Source organism: Phaseolus vulgaris, chromosome 9, assembly GCF_000499845.2.
Source record: "Phaseolus vulgaris cultivar G19833 chromosome 9, P. vulgaris v2.0, whole genome shotgun sequence".
NCBI lineage: Eukaryota > Viridiplantae > Streptophyta > Magnoliopsida > Fabales > Fabaceae > Phaseolus > Phaseolus vulgaris.
In genome coordinates this window covers 14,179,750-14,199,365 of record NC_023751.2, presented here as the reverse complement: position 1 = coordinate 14,199,365, position 19,616 = coordinate 14,179,750, and the positions used below count along the sequence as shown (strand labels likewise).

At 32.6% G+C, this 19,616-nt stretch overlaps 1 protein-coding gene across 1 annotated transcript; it reads left to right on the top strand.

Annotated features, from left to right (window-relative positions):
• The first annotated feature begins 1,295 nt into the window (after nucleotides 1-1,295).
• LOC137820150 (sister chromatid cohesion protein PDS5 homolog C-like) lies at nucleotides 1,296-15,358 on the top strand. The gene is made up of 14 exons (XM_068624006.1): nucleotides 1,296-1,757; nucleotides 8,980-9,183; nucleotides 9,302-9,483; nucleotides 10,249-10,375; nucleotides 10,490-10,687; nucleotides 10,786-10,833; nucleotides 10,937-11,827; nucleotides 11,941-12,048; nucleotides 12,218-12,291; nucleotides 12,817-12,868; nucleotides 13,392-13,478; nucleotides 13,554-13,597; nucleotides 14,423-14,497; nucleotides 14,567-15,358. The coding sequence occupies exons 1-14, from the start codon at nucleotides 1,650-1,652 to the stop codon at nucleotides 15,006-15,008; spliced, it is 2,640 nt and encodes an 879-aa protein (XP_068480107.1). The 5' UTR covers nucleotides 1,296-1,649; the 3' UTR covers nucleotides 15,009-15,358.
• Nucleotides 15,359-19,616: the final 4,258 nt, after the last annotated feature.

Sequence of the window (19,616 nt, the reverse complement as noted above, 5' to 3'; positions counted from 1 at the left end):
GGATCGTGGAAAGCAATTTCTCTTGGGAAAAGTTTCTATGAGTTTGAGTTCGCTTCTTTAAAAGACATGCAATGAGCCACCGGGATGGGTTCCTTGAGATTGTTTGTCTTGACAAAATACTTTGTTTCAGCTACCATGAAGAGTATCAAAACTCATGCCTGAATTAGAACCTACAAATTGCCTTGGTTTGTGATGCATTTACGGACTAATGTTTTGTGGATGTTTCGTAATCAATAAGATACTTGTCTTAATTACTTTGAAAAAATCAGGCTTAGGGTTACTCATATCTGTCTTAAAGAGAATGCGTGTGTGCTGATAAGTTGGCTAATTTAGGATTTATTAATAGAGAATCATTTAATTGGTATAACAAGTTTCCATCTAGTATGTTATTAGAATTTTGTATGAATGAGTATAATCTATCTATGTATTTTTTGGTTAACATATGAGTTTTGATATAGTCCCCCATATTTTTATATTTTATTTCTTTTTTATTTTTTAATAATGATCATTTTTTCATGCATGACAGATGATTGTTGTTATTTGAATTGTAAATTTAGCTGAAATGTCAAGTTGCATAATGATGCCTAATAGGAAAACTTTTATATAAAAAAAAAACACAATAACTTATTTTGGTAGTAGTGGATTAGATTGATACAGTAATTAAACCTTGCTAAAAAATGAAAATAGGAAAAAAAATATATATTGAGAAGATAAATGAAATGTTCTTTATATGGCTTATACTAATCCTCAAACTCTTTATTATAAACATTACATTTGACTAGTTAACACTCTCAACTATCATTTACTATCTGTCCTATTCAAGAAGTTTTGCTGGTTTGTATTTGCGAAAACTGCACAAAACTGCACAAATAACAGAGAAATAAATAACAACTTAGATTATATGAAAATACACATTTACTAACAAGATCTAACATAACTCATACATATTTTTTTTTTCAAATATATTGTGAAAGGTTGGATTCTAACTAATAGATTTAGAACTTTTTTGCATAAGATAAACATTTTACTAAGTAAATTAGGCAATGTGATTTACTATATATTTTTTTAGTTAACTAGAGGACATTTTTTTTTATATTACAACCTTTTTTATGTTATTATTTAATACTCAGATATAAGGAAATAGTTTTGACGTCAACTAATCTCAGGTGAAAAATAAAATAAAATAATATTATTAATTTTATTACAATTAATATTTTCAATTACGATTACATATTAGTGCTTATAAAATAAATTTAAATGTAAATTTATTAATATATTATTATTTTGCGTTCTGTTTGGGTTGAATGATTATTCCGTGTGGATGGAAAAATAGTAAATGCTAGGTCTTTGTAGACATACATATAATTCATGAGAATTTTTCCTCTTCAATTTTTTTTTTAAACGAACTTTACTCCCTCTCTTTAGTTTTTTTTAATTATCTGGCACTCTCTCTCTATTCTGTTTCTCATTTTTGGCAAGGAAAAGAGGGAAAGGAAAGAAAAATAATTGAAAAAAACCCTAATTTCCTTGTTCAATCCACATCAAGTCTCAAATCGGGTTGGATTTGAACGGTTTCATAGACGAAATGAAGTGAAGCAACCTGAGTCTGTAGAAGATCAAGAGGCAGAGACGCACAAACGAAACAACCAATGGCGACGACGACGACAGATAAAGAATTGGAAGAGCAACTTCTCGAAGCCGGGAACAAACTCGCAGATCCGCCGTCATCCGTGGAGGAGCTTCTCTCACTTCTAGATGTAAGAACGCTTTCTCCCTTCAAAAGTTATCATAATACTTTGCTCGTGATGTTCTAGATTCTTTTGTTTTTAATTATTTGATGCATGTCGTTAACATTTTTCATTCCCGTAATCTGGCCGCTGAGATTGTTTGACTTTGGCGTTTTTGTGAGATTTTGATAGAAGGACGAGTGCATGGAATGTTTGATGTCAAATTTTTATTCTTATACCTAAACTGACTTGGCTGTAATGGGATAATTGTTACAGCGTTTATGTTACGATTTAATAAATATATCCTAATATACTATAGTATAAATATATCTTAAAGTTATGGAGTTCTAATTGGTAAGTGATGATTGGTAATAGTATTAATAGGCTGTAATTGATTATAATCAACACCAATCTTCTTGATTGTTTGGTCATGGATGTATGAAATAGATGGTGCTGAAGAAATTGAATTAGGTCTTGAAATAGGCCTTGTTCATTTTTTGTCAATGGATGGAATTATTGCTTGTTGATTATTGGTTGTGATGAGATTGGGAGGGAGGGTTTGGAGTGGTGCCAACAGTGACGATAGGTCTGAGGGAACATTGACTTGGTGCTAGTGGTTGTGGTGCAGGGGCTGCACTCGCTTCACCATAGCAATGGTTCTCCTCCCCCCAGACATTATTGGAGCACCCTGCAATTTGCTTCCTCTACCCCAGATCCACGAAGGCTCACCCTCCACCTTTTTGTTAATTTGATGTTGAATATCTTGATATTTTTGGCTTGTTGCTATAATTTGGGATGTTTGTCACAAGGACATGAAATATATCAATGATGGGCTTGGAGATTCACGTGGAGCTAGCTTGGGCTACTAGCGACCAGTGGTTCTGCGTGAATTTAATAGCGTCAGAAGATTTGCAAGGAAGGATAATGTGTTGCAACAACAACTGCTAAGATCAACGTTTCAAAGATATTATTTTCAACAAGATCCACTGTGGCTATTTTTTCCAGTTTCCTTCCTGGCCTCCCTTCCCTGATCTTCACCAGACTAAAATCCATAAATATACTTTTCTCATTGGTATCTCGCAGAGCCTTCTTTATACACGTCTAATACACCATAGTCTGTTTTTTGTCACCTTTTCCTTAATTGTTGCCATACTAATCCCTCTCATATATAATCATTTTGTCTTTTTTCTTTTCTTGTGTGACCTCATATCCATCATAACATTCTCATTTATGCCACTCTGACGTTTTTCTCTTCTTTCTGTGAAGTCCAACATCATGACCATAGAGGATTGTCAGGATACAGTAGTATGTATGACAATTTGTACTTGAGTTGGTAGGTGATTTTTTTAGTCAGAAATAACCTGTGTATCCTAATGTCCTAGGTGTGACGTCCCTGTTAATCTCCCCATCATTTTGTAATATTGATCCCGTATATTTAAACTAAGAAACATATGGTGTGACATCTTCTCGCAATTTACTTCTACAAGAGATTATTCATATCTTGCTAAAATTACAATGCCTATACACTATTGTATTCCAACGTAAGCGAAAGTCCTTTATTTCCAAAGTCTGTCCCAAAGTTTAAGTTTAGATTAGTTGCTTCCTGGATTTCTCAACCAAAACTTTATCATTCGCAAAAAGCATGCAAAAAGAAACAGGCTTTTGTATGTCCCTTGCTAGCTCATCCATGGTAAGATTAAATAAGTAAGCCCTAATGTAATACTATTCCCTTATTCTAAGAAAATCTTTAGTCTCACATCTTTACCCACATGCATGGCCTGTATAACAATATAAGCAATTCTAACACCTTTCATTTTCAAATTTCTCCACAACACTTTTCTTGGTGCTTAGTCATACAAATTTCCAAACTCAACAAAAACCATAAGCCTTTTTCTTTGTATTTTGGTACATTTTCCCTCAAGCTCTGTAAAAGATAAATTGCTTCTATTGTAGACCTTCCTAGGAAATAACTGAACCGATTCTTTACAAACCTCACTTTGCCTCTTATTCTGTGGTCAGTCACCCTTAACCACAGTGTTACTTGTATGTTTTATACCTCTATAATTAGCACAATTATGAACATCTCCTTTATTCTTGAATACAGGGCCAAAGTGCTCTTCCTCCACTCATATGACATTTTCCTAGATATCAAAATCTTGTTAAAGGCTGTGAGAAAATGATACCTTGTTTTCCCACACAATTCCAAACTTCAAAAAGTATATCATTTGATCTGACAACTTTGTCATTATCTATTCTTTTCATGGGTTTCCATTACTTTTCGAATACAAATTCTATAGTTTCTGTTCATTTTCTTGTGTTTCTAGTTTTTCTGTGCTAGGAATTCATCCTTCTCCATTATTGAAAACCTTACAAAATTAATTCCTTCGTCTCTTCTATGTATCGTGACTTGGCCAAACTTTACTTGATACATCTTACATAATCCAAATCTCTTGTATAACTCTTCAAAAAGCTTGTAGGTGGTTCTGCATACACTGTTTTTTATCTTCTTAGACATTTCATCCCACTTGACGATAGCACTACCAAGTGTTTCCTAATTATCTTCCTCCAGTATCTTTTGCTTAAAAGTTAAATAACTCTTTCCCTTAAGTTGGCACCTATTTAGATTGGTAACTTGTCGTGTTTTCTGTTTCTGCTTTTCAAGAAAAAACATCATGGTTCTAATCTTTATGTTGTGTAATAAGGCTCCCTCTTGGAATCACCTTGCAATCCTTACAAACCCTTTATCATCACATCTTACTAGAAAGAAAATAATTTGAGTCTTTGAACTTCCTCTCTTGTGAGGGATAAGGTGCTTTTCCTGCTTCTTGGAACAAATGTTGATGATCCTGAAATCATTGGCCACAGTGAAGTTTAATTTTAAGAAATATCACCATTTATATAATCTGAACCATTTATTATTAAATATCACCATTTAGCCTATAGTTTACCTTAGACAAACCATAAAGAGCAATATAAAATTGTAAAACTAGAGAAAAACTTCTATCCAATAGAGAAATATAAAAATATTAAAAAAATAACTAATTATCTCTTTAATTGTTCCTGTTCCGTTGTAAGTTAACTATGTTTTGCAATAACATTTTAATTATTTTATCATGGAAAATATTTGATACAATCATGCTCATTCACTAGGCTAAATAAATTTTATTGCTTTGGCAATTTAATAGTGCATTAATAGTATCTATTAAATTGATGTATAATAAAAAGTAAACTATTATTGTGGCATATTTTTCATATATTGGGCTCCACACTGCATGATTTTCTGAATGCAATTTTTTAAAAGATACATTATAAAGGAAGAAAACTATATCACAAATGTGGATTAATATTGATATGGTACAACAGGGTGTGTTCACTCATTAAATTATCAACAATCCTGTCACTAGTTTTTTTTTTTTTTGGTTATTTTAGTCGCCAAATATATCATTTCTGGAAATTTGAAATTTATATTTACTTAACTGGTTGTGTTTCTCTTATCGAATTTGTCTTTTTGTATATAATTTTTACGCTAAATACTAAACATTGTTTATCGTATCTGATCTTACATAAATCTATGGTAGTCAGGTGTTGGATTTGAGATTTTTGTTGCATTTTTTTTACTTTGGTTGCCTTCTCTGCTCTGTGGGTGTTGTTTTGTGTGGCTGTTTTGTTGGGTCATTTAGCTTATATTATAAATTACAGTCGTGTTCATAATTAAGTGGTGTGAAAGACCAGCATTCTTTATGTTCCTGTCACCTAGGCACTTTTTACCTTTGTGGATGAGAGTAGAGAATTGTTCTGATTAAAATAATTAAGTAATGCCTCTGAACTCAGGCAACTATTACAAAGGTTGATTTTATAGTTTTAATCATGGTAGTAAGAGTCATATGATACACGAGTCGTATCTTATGATACGATTCTCTACACCCATGATATGATAGCAGCAACACTCGTTTTTTGCTCTGGGATCTGTTTTGTGTCATTCAAATCTCTTTTGGAATCGCATGAATTGCGATTCTGGTTTGAATTGTGCTTTGAATCATGGGAGAAATTGTGTTCAGGTTGCACTCAGAAACAAGTTGGGTAAAACGACCTGGTTTGTAAAAGCCCTAATTTTGCTTTTATTTTTTGTGAGAATCTGAGTGGTAAGAGAGGCAAAATGGTTGTTCTTTTCCCTCCATCCATGGCCACTTATTATTTTGCCTTTTCCTCCCTTCTAGACTCTTACCCATAATCTCTCTTCTCCACCTACACCTGTGACCCACTTATCTCTATCTTTTCCTTATGTCTACTTGGTGGCCTTTTAAGTGTTTCTTTCTACTCCTCAACATGTGTTGCTGCTGGTCCCTCCCCTTTTTTTATATGTGCTACTCCTTAGTGAGTTTTTTGTTGGACTCTTGCATTATAGAAATGGATAAATAAAAAGGGAGCCTGATATTACTTAGAACTATTGTGAAGCTCTTCTTCCTAATAGACTACAAGTAAAATTTACATTTTGTTCTTATGCTTGTTGGGGTGGCATAGCAAGGTGGAAGCATCATCTTACTAGAACAAACAAAGATGTTATTCCTTGTCCTAGTATTCTAGATGAAGTGAATGAAACATTTGTGAAGTTGCTGAAAAGTAAAGAAAGAAAGAAAGAGGAGAACAACCTTGATTGTGCAGAAGTTACAAAAGAAGTAGCAAAAGGAGAGAATGCTCTCCAACAAATGACAACCAATGCATTTTTATAAACAAGAGAATATCTAATCCAAGAAGTTTGCAACATCATTTATGGTAATGCATTGCCATTTAATCTTGTAAGGAATCCTCATTTTATCCAAATGTTAAATGCCATTGGAGAGCATTGTAATGATTTTAAGCCTCCTTCTTGTCATGAGGTAAGGGTTTCCTATTTGAAAAACAACTGTTGATAATGTCCAAAAATATTTAGAAAAATATAGTGGTGTTAGGAAGAAATGGGATGCACATTGATGTGTGATGGTTGGACGGATGGGAAAGGAAAGATCACTCACTAATGTTATTGTTAATAGTCCAAGTGGGACATTTTTTTTTTTTAATTTATTTAGACTAGTGATGTGATAAAAGATGGAAAAAATGTATGAGTTGTTGGACAACATAGTGGGTGAAATTGGAGTGAAGCATGTTGTCCAAGTATTTACAGATGAGGCTTCTAACCTAGTTGCAATTGGGAGAATGTTAATGGAAAATAGAACCAAGTTATTTTGATCCCTTTTGTGCATCTCATTATTGTCTTTATCTAGTTCCTGAGGACATTGGAGAGCTTCTGTACAACACCATCGCAATGCAAAGGTAATCACTAATATTTTTAGGCACACATGGGTTCTTATTTTGTATAGAAAGCACTCTAATAGACGGGAATTGGCAAGACTAGCTATCACACATGTTGCGACTTCTTTGACATTAAATAGAAACAAAAAAATGCTATTAGATCTATGTTTGCTTCGGAAGAATGGACAACTAGTCCACATGCTACTAAAATTGAGGCTAAGCAAGTGATGAATCTAGTGTTGAGTGATGGTAGATTTTGAAGATCAATCAAATACTGCCTAAAATGTGTGATTCCACTTGTACAAGTTTTTGAGGTTTGTAAATGTTGATGCAAAGCGAGCCATGCGATCCATTTATGAAGCAATGAATTAAGCTATGGAGCAAATTGCCGAAAATTTCCAAAAGAAAGAAACAAGGTGTAAAAAAATATGGAAAATTATTGACACTTGGGTGGAATTTACAACTATGTAGGCTTCTCCATGCAGCAACCTATTGTCTCAATCCTAGGTAAGCTAATTACATATAAATTTTTCCTACTAAGTAAGTACCACTATCTTCCTTGTTCAGATCAACTTATTTTTATCGTGCATAGTGAGGTGTTGGGGTTTGTGTGAAACAACTTGAAATTAATCAACTTGGTTCAAGAACAAGAGTTGCAAGTAATCAACAACTTGAAAAGTTCAAGGGATAAGGGGCTTTTTTGGAATGGATGTGGCGATAGATACTAGAAATATCAAACAACTTGATAATTAAATTACTCATTACCATTTTTATATGATTTATAAATTTTTAATTACATTATAATTACAAAAGGTGGCCATGAAAATTTTGAGCTTCATATGTAGTGCAACAAGGTGTGTAAAAAGTTGGAGCATTTTGGACCGAGTGCATACTAAGATAACGAATAGATTGGAACATCAAAGATTAAATGCTCTGGTTTACGTGAAGTACAATCTTTAACTTGAGGCAAAAGTGTAGCAAAGAGAATGGGGGGAAGCTTATGATCCCATATGTTTGTGAGATATTGAATCAGATGACGAAGGAATCACTGAAAAAGAAAATCCTTGCGTCCGTATCGATTCCTCATGGATGAATGTGCATGAGTATTTTGACGTTGAAGAGGGAGCTCCAAGCAAAAATAGGAAGAGAGGTAATTGTTTATACTTATTATTTTTAGAAATTGGAACTTCAATGTTCAAACTAGAACTAGAGTTTATTTGTTTTTCTTTTACTCATATAGGTCCTAGAAGCTTAAATGCTGAGACCAATAAAAATGGGAAATCCATAGTAGGAGATGGGGAAGAAGTTGAAGACACAGATGAAGGGAAAAACTTTTAATAGAAGATGAAGATGACTTGAGTGATGTAGATCTTGGAGAGGAAGAGGACGAAATCTGAATGATTTGGATATATTTTGTTTTGTTTTTGAGGCCGTTCAGTATGTGTAGCAATACTAGCAACAACCATTGTCTGCAGTAACTATGCAGTAGCAACAACACTTATTTTTTGAATGGCTATAATGCAAAATCTGTTTTGTAGCATATAACCATTGTTATAGGAATTTTAAGCAGCTGCATCAATGTTTTTTTGGAGGTTATGTTGCTGAAGTTGTGCAGATATACATACAACCACTGCTTTTTTACTATGGTCGTTATTAATAGTATATTTGCATGTTTATATGTCTTATATTCAATACATTTTTTAATATTTATGAATCTTATGAATCATGATATAAATTATTCACAATTCAAAATTTAACCTCTCCATACATAATTTTCTATCTCAATTCAACTGCCCGTGATTTTATATCTGAAAAAAAAGTATATAATTTTGAACTTTGAAGTGAGGTGATGGTTAACAATTCTTCTGATTATATGTCTAAAACACCGTCCTAACTAGATGGGTGGCCAAAGTACTACACACATTTTTGTGATTTTTACATATTGTTTCCCCTTGCCGTGCAGCAAGTAGAGAGTTTCTTATCAAGGGTTGAACAGTCACCTTCAAACTCTATGCAAATTGCACTCTCTCCATCATTGAAAGCATTGATTGCAGACAAACTTTTGAGGCACTCAGATGATGATGTCAAAGTTGCAGTTGCCTCTTGCATCAGTGAAATAACAAGAATCACTGCACCTGAAGCTCCTTATGATGATGATCAAATGAAGGTGTGCATAATTTGTTCTGCTACAGTATATGAATGGACTTTTTATTATACTTTTTACAAAAAAATTGTAAATCTGTGATCCAATCCAACTGAATTTCACCAATGACATTTTCTTACAGGAGGTCTTTCAAGTAATAGTATCTTCATTTGAAAATCTACATGATAAGTTAAGTCGATCATATGCAAAGAGGACCTCAATTCTTGAAACTGTTGCAAAAGTCAGATCATGTGTCGTAATGCTGGATCTTGAATGTGATGCCCTGATTTTGGAGATGTTTCAGCATTTCTTTAAAGCAATAAGGTACTAATTGTCTTCTGTGATTCTACTTTAAGTTGCGCTTCATCATGGCTTCAATTACTTTGACGTCTGTATTTCTACTTCAAGCACGGTTCTATTATTCTGATCTGTTACTACTTAGTCTGTGTTAACTATCTTAATGTGTTTATTTTTTTCCTGCTTATTATCTTGTAAACACATAGTAGTGTGATTACTGATGACTTCCTTCGATATAGTTTTAGAAAAATACTTATAAATTTGACTATGTATACATATTTTACCTCTGGTGGATACTGACAGTCTGATACAATATATTATGACTCTATTAGAACTTGACTGGCTTTATTTTCAGTCTCCTTCGCTACATGTTTTCTTTGGATAATGAAAAATATTCTTTAAATTTGGCTACAATTATGCTTTTTTAATGAGGTTTGCATGAGATTAAAAACCAACAAAAATATGAAAAATAAGCCATGTATGTGAAGAAATCAAATTATTAAACTACAGAAATCAAGAAATCAAACTAAATATCAGCTATATGAAGAAAATTTATAGAAATCCAGAAAAATCAAATTAATAAAATTAATCCATGTATAAATATAATTATCTTGTGCTTAACATGAAATATTTATCCTGATTTTCTTAAAAATTATTAAACCCAGTGCTCATACTTGTGGCTGTGCAACATAGTTGTTCATGTGTACTAATGCATATTTTTTAGACAGTTGGAAACTCTTAATGTGGGGGAAGGGGAACGTAGTTCTAATCATGTCTATTTATAAATTTCAGGGAACATCATCCAGAAAATGTTTTTTCATCCATGGAAACAATTATGACCCTTGTTCTAGAGGAAAGTGAAGATATATCCTTAGACCTTCTGTCTACACTTCTGGCCACAGTTAAAAAAGATGACGAGGTTGTAGTTTGGCAGTTTCACTTTCATTCCTTTAAGTTGATTGTGATTTTGAAATTGAACCGCTTTTGTTCTAATTTTATCATTGGTTTGACGTTGATAATCATTGTGATCTAGGAAGCTTTTCCAATTGCCAAAAAATTGGGTGAGAGGGTCCTTGAAAGTTGTGCAACCAAGCTTAAACCCTATTTGGTTCAAGCAGTGAAATCCTTGGGTATACCTATGGGTGATTATAGTTTGGTACTTTCTTCAATATGCCAAGACACATCTGATACCCTGGAGAAAAATGATACATGTGTTACTAGTGAGCACGTGGTAAGTTTTCTGTTGGTCATTTGTCAATTCTTAATATTTGAAACATTTCATGATAAGAGAATCTTGAAACTTTACTTTTGTCATATTGATTCCTTCAGGAAGATAAGGTTGATTTGGCAAAACAGCCACGTGAGGATTCAGCACATGTATGGCCCCACTTTAATGCTTTTGTTTTTTACATATCTTGTGGCTCTAGAGTTTTGTTGTCCAGAATTGAACTCTGGAACATACTGATTGTGGTTTTACCAGGTAGACGAGAAGGATCCAAGGGAAGTTACACCCTCTCAACAAGAAAATCCTGATGTAAATATATCTCCAAAGTCGGTCATGAGCAATGGTGTTGAAGAAGATACTTTAGCTGATTCCAAGTCCATTAAAAAGCAAGAGGATGCTGACTGCTCTAATCACTCTGAAGGTTTGAATATATCTGGTCATGAAGCGTGTAATGATTTAGACCCTGAAAAAGTTGACAATAGTAAAAATAAGCCAGAACAATCTACCAAGAGACGACGGAAGAAATCAAGCTCTTCAACTAAATCTGCTAAACTTTCCAAGGGTCAAGTTGCTCCTAATGATAAGGAAACTGAGAAAATGCTCAACTATGAAAGCAACAGCAAGAAAGTACCCAGTTCTCCTCATGAGGACCATTTTGTTGAAGCAGCAGGACCTTCACAGAACAACAAAGAAATTGATGCTAAGACTTCATCACCAAAGGCATGCAACAATGAATCTGAAGTTGCTTCTCCACCAAGTGAGAGCCTCCATGATGAGAATCGATTAAAGAAACATGGACGAACAAAAAAGAAAGACGGCCCTATAAAATCTGTGGCTGGAGAGGATGTTTCCAAGGTGTCTGGAGGAGCTAGTGATTCAGAAGCCAGACCTGCTAGGCGGTCAATGAAAAAGGCACCCGGTCAGAACTCTGTGAAAAAAACTAGTGTTGTAGATTCAGTTAAAAAGGGAAGTGCGGCAGCAAATGACGCAGATGCTAAAAAGCACTCAGCGAAGAAATTAGATGAAAACAAAAAGGGTAGTGGTGGATCCTCTTCAAAGCAGATTGGGGACAAGAAAAAGGGAGGGAGGGTGAAAGCTAACTCTGAAACAGACCTTGCAAAATCAACTGCTATGGAAGTGGACAGGGTATTTTTCAAGCATTATACTGTGTTTACTTCTGTATACTACCATTATTGCTGCATGATTTATTCTGTTTTTTTTAATGTAAAGCATTAAATAAATCAATTTTAATTATTTAGGAAGTGGTTTCTTCTCCGAGGTCTGGTACAAAATCAACTAAAGATGAAAGTTCAGAGGAGACTCCCAGGGCAAATGTGAAAAGGAAACGCACTTCAGGAAAAGAAAATGTACGTCATTTACCCTCTGAATTTTTAAATTATGATACTGAAACTTCCATGATATATTTCTAAGGGAACCTTTGGTTTGGAAAAATCCTTTATGTAGCTTGGTCTTGCTAATTCAAGAAGTTTCATTGTATTCTTGGGTTGATTGCTAATTATCTTTTTCCTGTACCAGGAGTCGGATGTGAAGGAATATGGTGAAAACCTTGTTGGTTCAAGGGTCAAAGTTTGGTGGCCTGAGGATCGTGAGTAAGTACTTAAAATGACTCCCATTTTTACTTGCTGTCACTGGAAGTTTTTGTTCATAAGGGACCAGGAAATGCTTCGTGATATTTGGCATTTACTTTCAAATTGTAATCTCTAGTTTTTTTTTTTTAATTTATGGTTGTCTAATATGGAACACTTGTTTTTACACATCTTAATCTGGACTAATGTTTCTTTGTGTTCATGAGGTTTGAATTATTTGTATTACAGTAACATTTATTACATGCATGTTTTTGTAAACCATTCTGTTGAAGTTATTGTGCTCTCAATGGTTTGTGTTCTAGATTTTCTTTACTGGCTTATGTGTGTGTAATCTACTTGATCTGTTTGTATGTCAAACTGTCTTGTAAGAATGAAATTGGGGGGTTTATGATTTGATGTGAGATACCGAGGGAATATGTGTTTGAATAAAACTAGGGTATATCATGCACATTCCATCAGTTTGCCTGATCATCTTTATATAATAGAAATATTTACTATAAATTTTGACTGACACCTCATTTGTTTCAGGTTTTACAAAGGTGTTATCCATTCTTTTTATTCTGGCAAAAAGAAGCACAAGGTGATTTGACAGTTTATTAAGTCATCTATCTATCCTCCCCCCCTTTCCATTATTGAGATTAAACTTCGTATTCTTTTTGTTCTTTTGTGTTGCTGTGCCCATTTTAGTATCTTTTACTACTTTTCACCTAATTAATTCATATGTGCTGATAATTTTCTGCACTTTGCAGAAGAGAAAAATGAGTTTATTTTATCACTTTATTGTATTTATTTATTGACTACGAAAATAATATAATTAAGATCGTATTGAAAAAAAATAATTAGTGCAAGAAACAATTTGAAAAGGGTCTTGCGGAAAGGGAATAACAGATTTCTGAAAAGAGTCATATATATAGGGATAGAGGTAGTTTTTCTGGAAATTAAAAGTAAAACGTAAACAATGAAAAAGAAAGTAATTTTAGTGTTTTTTTCATGTGCTAGAAAGAGTAACACGTGAAAAAAAGGAGCAATTTCATAAAATTAATTTTTCGAGACTAAACCAAATGCACCCTATTTTATCTTCTGACATATGTTCTCTATTTTAGGTCTTGTACGATGATGGTGATGAAGAAACATTAAATCTCGTGAAGGAAAAATGGAAGTTCATTGAAGCTGACTCAGATGCAGATGAGGTTGGTCTACGACTTTTCTTTGCACACCAAATTTTCTCTGGCACATAAATTAATGCCAATTATTTCTCTGGACAGGAAGGACAAAGTGATCGTGAAAGTCTCGATGCTTCCACTGATATGTATGTTCTGCATATTGTTAATGTCATTCTCTGTAGATACATCTTTTGTTTGTATTATTCTATAACTTTTTAAGCATGTTTTTTATGAGGTGTACATATATTGTGATGTTGCGTTTTGCAGAAATTCTGTGCATCTGTGTGTTCTTTTGTTTATTTGGTGCTGTTTGTGCTTATTACTGATTTGATTGATATATTGTTTCAAATAATGCTACCATGGTATATATAACTTGAAAAACCGAGCATACTCCTTTTGCAAATATGTATTTTTGTGAATGATGATTTGCCTGAGCCTTTAGTTTAGAGCTTTTGATAGGATTTGTCCCATGGCATAATTCGGAACTTGTCCCCCCCAGTCATTGTTGTTATGTTGTATATTTGATGATCCAAGTTTGTTGTGGCCTTTAATTATTGAAGCCTTTGGAGTTCCAGAGCATGTAACGGTTGTGAATTTTTAGTTGCATTTTATAAATAGTGTTGAGTGCTAAAAGAGATATATTTAAAAAATAAAAAAAATGTCTGTATCCTTTTATTTCACCAAACTTTTTTGGCAGATATATACTCATCTGTTCACTAATATATATAGATTGAAAAGTGCTAAATTGTTTGACCTGGTTATTTGTATACCTCGTGAAGCAATTAGGCTATGTGCTGCACTGGTTTGTTTTTATTAATTAAGAATGTGTCAGTAGATTGTTTAATGTTTTCCCTCTTTTTGAAGGATTCAAATGGACTTGTGTTGTTTATTGCTGTCTATTTTTGTATTCTCTTTGATGCTGTGGCATACACAGTGTGGTTCACATTGCATTGTTCTCTGATCCTATTCAGGCCACCGAAGAAGAAAGGGAAAACTAGTGTTGGCGAATCAACCAAGCAAGGAAAGGTGGATGATTCCTCCAAAAGGTTCGCGAATATCAAATAATCTATTCCATTTTCACCTTTTTTATGTCTAATTTTTACTTCAATTTGTAGCGGTGGAGCAGCAACACCCAGTAGATCAAAGGGTTCCATGAAGTCTAGCCAAAAGTCCAAAGATGGCAACAAATCCAAAGATTCCAAGACTATTAGCAAATCTGAGGACCGAGTTAGTAGAAAATCTAAGGACAGCACTCCTAAAAGTGGTAGCAGTAAACCTGTTGCAGCTGCTAAGAAAATGAGTAATAAATCCAAAAACCCTGATACTTCCAAGATTAGCGATTCAAAGGATGATGATACTAGCAAGCCAAAATCCGCTGCCAAGTCTAAGCAAGAAACTCAAAGAAGTGGGAAATCCAAGCAAGAAACCTTGAAGACTGCCATTTCCAGAGGAAAACCTCTTAAAAGTGGTGGAAAGAGTGATGTTAATGGTACTGGCAAGGTGAAATCCGGTTTATTGAAGAGAAAATATGCGGAGGATGAAAATTCAGATGCTTGATCAAAGTTCAAAATGCCAAGGGCATGACTTAAAGATCATCAAAAGCATGAGGGAGTGAGGTCAAGAGTGGAAGGATGCATCAGAGAACATATAAGTGGGTATTTATTCTCGCTGTTTATTCCTTAACTGTATCAGGTTAGCTGTTCATCATTTTGTGGTAATTCTCTCATCGTTGGTAAGTATTATTTTGTCTGGTTAATTAGCTAGGCTAGTTTAGTTGTAGCATGGGCTAGTATCTTTAATCACTTTTACATTTGTTTCTAGACTAGAGGGATGTTATTTTAAAGGCAACACTTGAAAATATTTGGCTAGCAACCATCATTTAAAGAATGATTTGGCACTGCCTGATACTGACGGTTGACTACTTACTACCTCCTACCCAATTAACGTTTTTTGCATTGCTCAGTGCTTAGCTGTGATTGTGTTGTTGTTTTGTTCAGACAATACGTACACCATAATTCATACGGAGGAAACTATGTTTGTACGGTTTATTTGGTTTCGATTTGCATGTTTGAGTGTCAGTGAATACATGCATATCATATCACCGCACTACATTACTTTCCCGAGAGAACCCTCAGTTAGTTTCAGTATTCTAAGCTGATTTTTGTTTACTGTACTGAGGAGTTTAAATATCCCTTGAATTATTGATGGAAAATAAACGTTTACCATAATTCATATTTCATATTGATGCGTACATTTTGACAGTGAAGTACGCAAACTTTGTTGCAATCCTTGGACCATGACGCGATTTTGTTATGTAATTAAAGTGAAAACAGAAAATAAAAGTAGGAAACAAAATTACAAGCAAACCTTAAGGGCAATTTCTCTCTAATGATTTTGGAGCTTTAGGGTGAATGTGACAGTTTTAACTATTTTATTAGTCTATATGGTCCTGATACAGAGTAAGCAAGGGGATTTCTTTTTGCACACCTCTAATTTCCTTTTTTATCAACATCAATATGAAAATTTTCACTTTCCTCCTTTGGTTTATTAAAAAAAAAAGTTTTTAACTGCGCTATTTAGCTAGACTATGCAATCTATAAGCCTTTTTGATGGTGCAAGCTGGGTTATTTTTTACTGCATAGTCTCAGTCATTTTTTTCATGAAAAAGATTCTGTACAATTTGAAATTCAATTTTTCATAATGAAAAACTTTGGATTGTGTAATTCAGGACTCTTTAATATTATTCAGAACAAAAAGTTTATTTATGACACAACACATAGTTAAAAGTAGTGACAAAGGCAAAAAGGGTAACTGACAAGAGACAGTTTGGTGTATATGTGAACTATGGGGGTGCAGATAGGTTGGCTGTGTGTTACCGTCTCAGCTAAGACAGTTTCTTTCCTGAATCGTATCAAAATTCTTCTTGTATCCCATTAATTTAATAAAGAAAATTGTTTTACCCTCTTTTTAAATGACTTTTGGATTATCTTTTTCAGAAGTTTTTCAGAACATACTTTCCACAATTCAACAAATATATTTCTGAAAAATACTTTTTGGAATAAATTTTTCAAAAACGTATATAATACATTTTAGAATGTATGTTCTGGAAAGAGTTTTCCACAATGAGGTCTTAATAATTTCACCTATTTGATGGGGTGCGAAAGAAGAATGATGGGGTGCAGGAAGAAACATCCCTCAGCTAATTTATGAGAATCTAGTTTGTGTTGGGCCACGAAAACATTCCATTATAGCAAATGGATGAAAGCTTGGTGTGTATTTTGGTTTGAATTTTGATGATATTAAAACTTGAGAGTTGAGTTTTAATTTTGAATGATAGTTTAGATCTCTGATTTAAGAAAAGGTGGGTGGTGTCTTGTTTTGTGAATTATTGATCTGAAAAGTACAGCTCCACACACTATGTTCCAATATCCCCTTTCTTCTTACAGACAATACATAGTGGTGGTTTTGTCTTTTCATAATTTGCTGGTTGTTAGAACTCCAAATCTTTAGCTACTTTTGATCCTTGATTTTAAAAACATAGTGTAGCAGGTTAAAGATTAGAGTTACATGTACTTTTATTTTCTTTTTTATTTATTGGTCAAACGTTGCTGCAAAGTGAAGTTACAAGAGGCCAAAACCCAATTGAATATATGGGTCATGCAAAAGTGACTTTGCTTTTGTCCTCTTGCTAAAGCCACATATATTGATTATCAGTGATCACCAATCAGAATTTTGTACCTTTTCAATTGATTTGCAAACTTCACTTTTTCTTTTTTAGCTGCATATTCTCTTTCTGATAGAGTAGATTAGTTCATGCATCACACAGACGCCACTTTGTCAGAATATATAAATGTGTCTGTGAAACTCATTACTTTCCACAAAAAAATAATAATCTTAAATTCAGATAAAAAACACTCAATTTTTTTATGAAACACAGTTTTTAACAAGGGAAGAGTTAGAAAAAACAGTCATAACTACGACTAAATAATAAAGAATTGATTAAATTATAATTTTTTTCTTGTACATCTGTTAAATAAACACATTTTGTGCAACAGAAAATTTATCTGTAGAAATGTATCTGTCAAACTTTCTTGTAGGAATTTTAATAGAACAAATATGACTCAGACCTTCTTAATTTCATCTACAATCATAATTCTTTTTTTTTAATCCAAGACATATTCATTAAACACCCTCGGTTTAAGTAAGTTAAACACCACTCGGTTAATTAAATTATAAATAAATTCTTTTTACAACATATATATTAGTGTTTTTTATTATTAGAATTGATAGCAGACACCAGGAAATTCATCACAACATACATAATAGTGTTTAATTATGTCAGAGTTTTACTTTGATTAAGTATATTGGGCTCAGAATTTGTGGTAGATTCCTTTGTACTTTTAAATAATAATTATTGGGAATTAATAGATTAAATTTCCTTGAAAAAAAATAAGTAAAGAGAATAAAATAATAATACCAGAAATTTGACTGAATTTTTTTTTTTTCAGATGTAATAAAAAATAATTTCTTAAAAATAGGATTACAAAGTTATCTCTCTTAAGAGAATCACTGAATGAATAACATTGATCACATATATAATCTCTCTTCTCTTCATTTTCTTTAATGAAATATTACTGTCTCTTTTTCATAGAAGATTTTGATGATTCAATAATTCTATATGAATCTTTTTTTAATTTCTTACTTAATATTTCTCATATCAGTATTGTTTGGAGTGAAAATGGAAAATGAGATTTTAGATATTTTTTTATTATTATACATTTAACCTCATATTATATATGAATGAACCTGAAGATCCATATATTTATTATTTTAAGGTTTTAGGTCAAAAATATTTTCTTAAATTTTACATAGAATCTTTATGATTCATTCGTACTAAATCTTTCTAATATTTTCTCTCAGAAGAACTTTCTGAACATTGAAGATCATAATTGACGACATAATCATTTTTAACTTAAATTTACATTAATAATACATGCATATTAAGCTATAACTTCAATTTATAAAATCTTTTAAATCAAATTAAAATAATATGATTAAATTATTATACACTAACAATAAACAAATTTATACTTTATTCAATAATAAATTATCAGAGGTGGTAAGATGGTTGACTTCTTACAATAAAAATTTAGTTTTTTTTTTTATATTGTGAATCCATTAAAAAATACTCTAAATATAAATATAAATAGTTGTTATAATAATATTATAATCTATTTTATAATTACATAATAATATAAAACTGTTCTAGCCAACTTGAGCTTGGTCGCCATCTGAATGAGTTTTTTCAGATGGTTTTTCTTCAAGCTCTAGTGATGGAACAATGGGGCTTCTCCTGCGATGACATAGTCAGTAAGAACATAAAATATAATTAGTATAATATAAAATAGGAGTTGTGAGTACTCCTTGTGTTTATTAGATGATCATTTTTGTAGAGTGTAATCTAGTATATATAGACCGAATTGTAACCTCTTCTTTTTAATCATGATTATGTCTTAATTGAGTAATTAATGCTAATTGATTGAGATTTCTTGATTTGTACTTTCTTATAATGTTATATACATAGAGAAATAACCATAAATAACCAACCAACAATCATAAATAACCAACTATCATGTCAGGTCCATAACCTAACAAAAACATTACAGTAACAATGTATCCATATTAAGATTTTATAACAATTATTTAAAAATAAAATTAATTTAGAATAAAAAAAGTTATGAGAAATAAAACCCTAATAAATATGAGGATAGCAAGTTGTGGTGTATGCACATGGGCTTGCAAGTTGTAACTCTCACCAATGGATCCCTCCTTCTGTACGGATGTAAAAGGATTGCAATTATGTTTCCACTCTTTTGCCATCACCAACTTCAGCCACAAACTAGAAAAATACCTTTTCACACCATTATTTTAAAAGAAAATATTCATTTTACAACTACTTTTTAGAATGAAATTTTACACTATATTAAAGTAATAATTATTTGGGTATAAAATAAATGTGATAATTAATACTGTCCCAGCCATTTCATCTTTCTTTTCTTTTTCTGTATTCTATAAAATATATACACATTCATTATTCAAAATTATCTGCTTAAGAAATTGAGTTGTTGGATAGTAAATAAATATAAATTGCTTTCAGGAATTGTG